We start from the raw sequence: 5,070 nt of genomic DNA, 5'->3' as shown, positions 1-5,070 counted from the left end.
TAATTTAATATAATACTTTAAACTTTGAAATTTTATTTGTTTTGTTTCTACTTAAGAGGAAAGAAATTAGGGGAAGTGCCCATCACCGACATGTGATATGGATAACTCATAAATTCAAGTGTTTTCCGGATTAGCCGAAAGAAAGGTGGCTGTGCTTTTTCTTTTACAAAACAAAACTGTTTGGGCTCAGTGTACCTCCACTCCATATTCAGCTAGGCCACGCCCCACCACTTATCTAGCTCACACGTTGCTTTTATATTTTTACACCTCACGCTTCCCAGCATTGCCTAACTTTTCTTTTTCTATTTGTCCTTAGCATGTTTTACTTACTTTCCGAAAGTATAAATATTATTAACTTTATTTAATATTTAAATATTATTTAAATATAAATATTTTTAATATTTTTTAAAATATTTATATCATTTAACTTTTTTAAATTTAAAAATAAAATTAATAGTAAAAATTTATATTATAATAATATTTTAATTTTATAATTTTTTTCAACTTTTTCTCTTTTCTTTTTTAAAAAATCATTCTACTTAGCATTTTCAAACACTACACTCTACATTTCTTTTAATTTTTTTCTATAATAAATATATAGTGTATAAATTATGAGTAGAGCAATTTGATTAATTTAGTAAAAATAAAATATATAAAAATAAAATTAAAAATTTTAAAATAAACAAAATATATCGTGTAGGATAGTGAATAACATCTTTCTTTCTCATCTCATCGGACCAGCGACGCCGTGATATTCAATCGTTTTATTTGTTACGTTTTTTTGTTTTTTTTTTCGTGGGCTTATTTATTACCTCTTCTACCACTACTAAAATTGATTTCCCACGGACCAAATGCGCAAGACTCGTCGGAATTCGATTTGTCTATACCCTTGGCCCTCGGGCTTAGTTCACACAAACTGACAGATCATGCCTTCTATTTAGTTCTGAAAAAACAGGAAGCACGACCAAGACCACATCTTATTAGGTAAATAAAAGGAAAACAAAACACGCCAACTAACATACACACATATATAATAAAAATACAAATCAAACAGATCGAGGTTTCCTCGAGTTTTAGCCTTACAAGGCCGTGAGTAGGAATAGCAGGACCTCGTTTACGAAAACATATTATAATTTTTAACGCACAAGTGAACAACCAGAGACATAAAAACCGACTGTGTAACGACAAATCAAAGCATGTGTGATATACGCAAGGTCGCGCGGAAGGAAGGAAGGTCAGATCTCATGGAGAAGCTTGTGGCCAATCCTATAAGAGGCATAGGCATCGATGCATGCGTATTCAACTTGACCTTCAGTGAGCACCCTTGCCTCCCAGTTACTCATGCAGACATGCTTGGGCTTCCTCATATGAAGACCCACAACTTCCAAAGCCAGGTCCTTGAGCCCGGGCCTTCTAAACCGTCCTGGCCATTGTCTCTTTGCCAGCTCCCTGATATCCGCGCTTTTGCTACACCCAAGCCCATATTCGTTCTGGAGCTTCGCAATGTCATCCCCTACCTCAATCCCCACAAAAGTGAAGTTCGGGTCCATCATAAAGCTCTTTATGGATTGTGGGATGTAGTCCAGGTAGAATAGTTGGATGATTAGGCACTTTTGGTCTATGCAAAGTTGAAGCGTCGCCGACTTGTTGCTCATCGTACGTATCGGATGCGGCCTCCACTCAACGTCTAAGCCCACAACCACGGCTTTTCCGCCACATATTGAAAGCATTTCCTGAACCCATTCATCTACAATGCTAGCTTTGTCTGTGACGGTTGTAACTATGGTTTTCCCGGCAAAGTTGATCGAGTATTTGGAGGTGATGGGATTGAAAGTTATGGTGGAATTGCTGTAATTAGATGTAAACATTGCTATTTGCTAATTGGTGAGATATGTATGAGATTTTTCCGTGAAGGTTTGGTTTGAAAAATATACCGAACAAATGGGTATATTTATAGAGTTGAAATCGACTTCACTCACTCAAAAAGCGTTGCAGCTTCCTAGAATATGGATTGCTTGAGGCTTCTTCATTGGAATATGTTTTACTTGAGGCTTTTTAACTTCTGTGAATTCAATTGTACACTGTTTTTTTCAAAGGTGTGGCTTTTATTCATTGTACTTAAAGTTGTTCAGAGAATTCGTGAAGACCCCAATACAGATCGCAGATTAGGCAGACATGAACCACTATGTGTCTATCCGTGATAGATGATGGTTACACCACCCAATTAGAGACTCACACCTCTCAACATTTCATAACTTTCTTAAAAGAAAAGAGCAGCGTGCTCCATATAAATCATAATTGCCCGATACTTTCTTTTCTTCCTAGTTCAGATCACTCTCTCCCTCATTTGTTGAAGCGGCAAGTAAATCTTTTATTTTCTTTAACCTTCTAAATGTTCAGAATATCCTCTCTAGAATTCGTGGCTTAAAACCCTTTCAAAGATACAAAACTGAATTCCTTTAAATAGAAAGTCTGGAAAAAGTTCCAGTAACAATAAGATTTTGCTAACGGGTAGAGACAGTCAAGAGAACGTTTTCTGACGGGTTGCTGACATTTCGCGATAACTTTTCACTGTAGTTTCTTATCTGTGTTCAGCTTCGGGTCTTGATAATTGCAGACTCTTATGGATTCAAAAATCATGTAACTGACTTATCTAAACAACCTTATAACCTTCTAGATAGACTCAATGTTGTTAAAGATAAAATCATCTCGTATTTTACATTCATCTAAATTTAATCAAATAATGATAAGATAAACCTTATCATTTAGTCATCTAATCCTAACCAATTTTTGCCTCTACAATCTCCCCCTTTGGCGTATTGGTGACAAAACCAACTTGATGAATGTAATATAAAACCTGTCAAAAGCATAAACAACAAATGAAGAAACCGAGTAGAAATTCCAAGCAAATAATCAAGAATAAAAACATTCTCCCCCTCAATATCATTCAACTCTCCCTCAATCAATTTATTTCAGCAAATTCATTAAACTCCCCCTCAATTTCACAACACCTAAATATTTCAACATATTTTAATTTGCACTTTCAACACTCCCCCTTTTTGTCACTAATCTGACAATAACCATAAGAGAATAAATACCACTTATGTGTGCCATGAAAAAAAAAAGAAAAAATTTCCATGTGTCTCAAACTTTCATGAATTCAATACACTTGAAGTATCTTCTAACTGCACAGGTTCTAGTATCGGTTCATCCTTACTTGAAGAGGTCTCAAACGGCACAGGAGGAGTAAAATTCTTTCGCTTTTTCCTTTCTTTGAACCTCAACCGGATCAACACTTCAACCAAGTCAGAAAAAAAAATAGCCAAATTCAAGGTGTGAGAATCGGTTGATATTAGAATCCCTTGATTTTTTCAAAACACATATATGTTCTACTCATGCTTATGGGCTCGCCATATATATAAGAGAACCACTATAAATAGCCAAAAATAAAAGATCTAAGATGAGTTAGAAATTATCACAAACACTTGGTGTGCACTTGTGAAAAAACAAAGGCCATAATCTCATGAGTAACACAAACTTGTCCTCAATACATGTATAGAGTAGATAACAAAAAAAAAAAAAAACTCATTTATAGGTAAATCAGCTCAACAAAACAACCCAATGCTTCTTAAAATCGAAACCCTCCACACATACTTTGTGACGCCCCCAAATTCCGTTTGGGATCGGACTGACATTTGAAGCGTCGAGACATGCAACACAAGGTTACCTGCCCCCGTTCATGACATATAAGATGCAATGTTCCTAACATGCATCTAACATTATGCAATATTCGCAGCGGATAATTTTTTTCTTTAGCAATACTATGCACCAAATTGAAAATATCTCAAATGCTTAAAACATACTTCATACATAAAGGCCTATTGAATAGATCACAACGCTAGTCCAAAATGGTTATGATCCAAAAAGTACTAAAGATGCAACTCCATTGTACAAGTAGTAATTTATGTTAACTACTATATTAACATTAACGTCGCACCGTCGCTTAGTCAACTGTGTCTAGTTGATCAGCTCCTGATTCTCCTTCAGGTCCTGTAACAAGATCTACCATTCGGGGGGAATGGTAGTTAGGACTACCAAAATGAGATTTGATTACAAATCTCAGTAAGTTAACAAAAAACTTCCACACAAGCTAATGATGCATGCATGACAGTAAAAGCATAAATGCATAATCAAATTCATAAGTAATTAAAACATAACTTGGCGTACAACATAGCATAATTGACATAATTTAAATTGAAACATGAACTGAACTTGACTTGACATGAACTTGATCTGAAACTTGACTTAACATGAAAAATACATACTCCACAGTTGTTGTGGCCCCATGTATTCTACACAAACTTGACTTAACATGAAAAATACATACTCCACAGTTGTTGTGGCCCCATGTATTTTACGTGTAAATACATACTCCACAGTTGTTGTGGCCCCATGTATTCTATGGAAACTTATTCTTTAACTGCTTAAATACATACACCACAATTATTGTGGCCCCATGTATTCTACGTGTCACAATTGCTGTGTCTCACGTAGTGTATGCGCCACAATTGCTGTGACCCCATACATAAGTAATCAAGATGAAACGTGACTGGAATACAAAATGACTGAAACCCTGATGTAACATAACGTGACTTGAACATAACTTGAAATACATGATCAACTTGAGATAGAAACATTTCGTAACATGGCATAACATATAATAGACAACATATTTAACATGACATACTTGTAATGTACAGTAATACATGACAGAATATATTATGCAACAGATAAAAATTGATGACAGAATAAATTCTATATAATAGACAATTACGTGATAACTTGACATGGCATGACATATATGATAACATACATACATACACTATAGTTCCTTTACTTAGCACACATACACAGTAGACTGCTAGTAAGTTAAAAGCTAACTTACCTCAATCTCCGCATTTCTTATAAAACTTCAAGTGCGAACACGAGGAACTGTAATTAGTGATTCTAAAAGTTAGAACTAAATCACTAATAATTTGAAATATGGAAAATACTAACTTAAAGAGTAAA

At 34.9% G+C, this 5,070-nt stretch overlaps 1 protein-coding gene across 1 annotated transcript; it reads right to left on the bottom strand.

Moving 5' to 3' along the window:
• Window positions 1-950: 950 nt before the first annotated feature.
• On the bottom strand, window positions 951-2,033 carry LOC122312222 (Werner Syndrome-like exonuclease). The gene has a single exon (XM_043126851.1). The coding sequence runs from the start codon at window positions 1,866-1,868 to the stop codon at window positions 1,236-1,238; it is 633 nt and encodes a 210-aa protein (XP_042982785.1). The 5' UTR covers window positions 1,869-2,033; the 3' UTR covers window positions 951-1,235.
• Between the last annotated feature and the right edge of the window lie 3,037 nt (window positions 2,034-5,070).

This window comes from Carya illinoinensis, chromosome 1 (genome assembly GCF_018687715.1).
Source record: "Carya illinoinensis cultivar Pawnee chromosome 1, C.illinoinensisPawnee_v1, whole genome shotgun sequence".
Taxonomy (NCBI): Eukaryota; Viridiplantae; Streptophyta; class Magnoliopsida; order Fagales; family Juglandaceae; genus Carya; species Carya illinoinensis.
The sequence above is the reverse complement of the archived record's forward strand: the minus strand, read 5'-3'. Positions and strand labels throughout refer to the sequence as shown.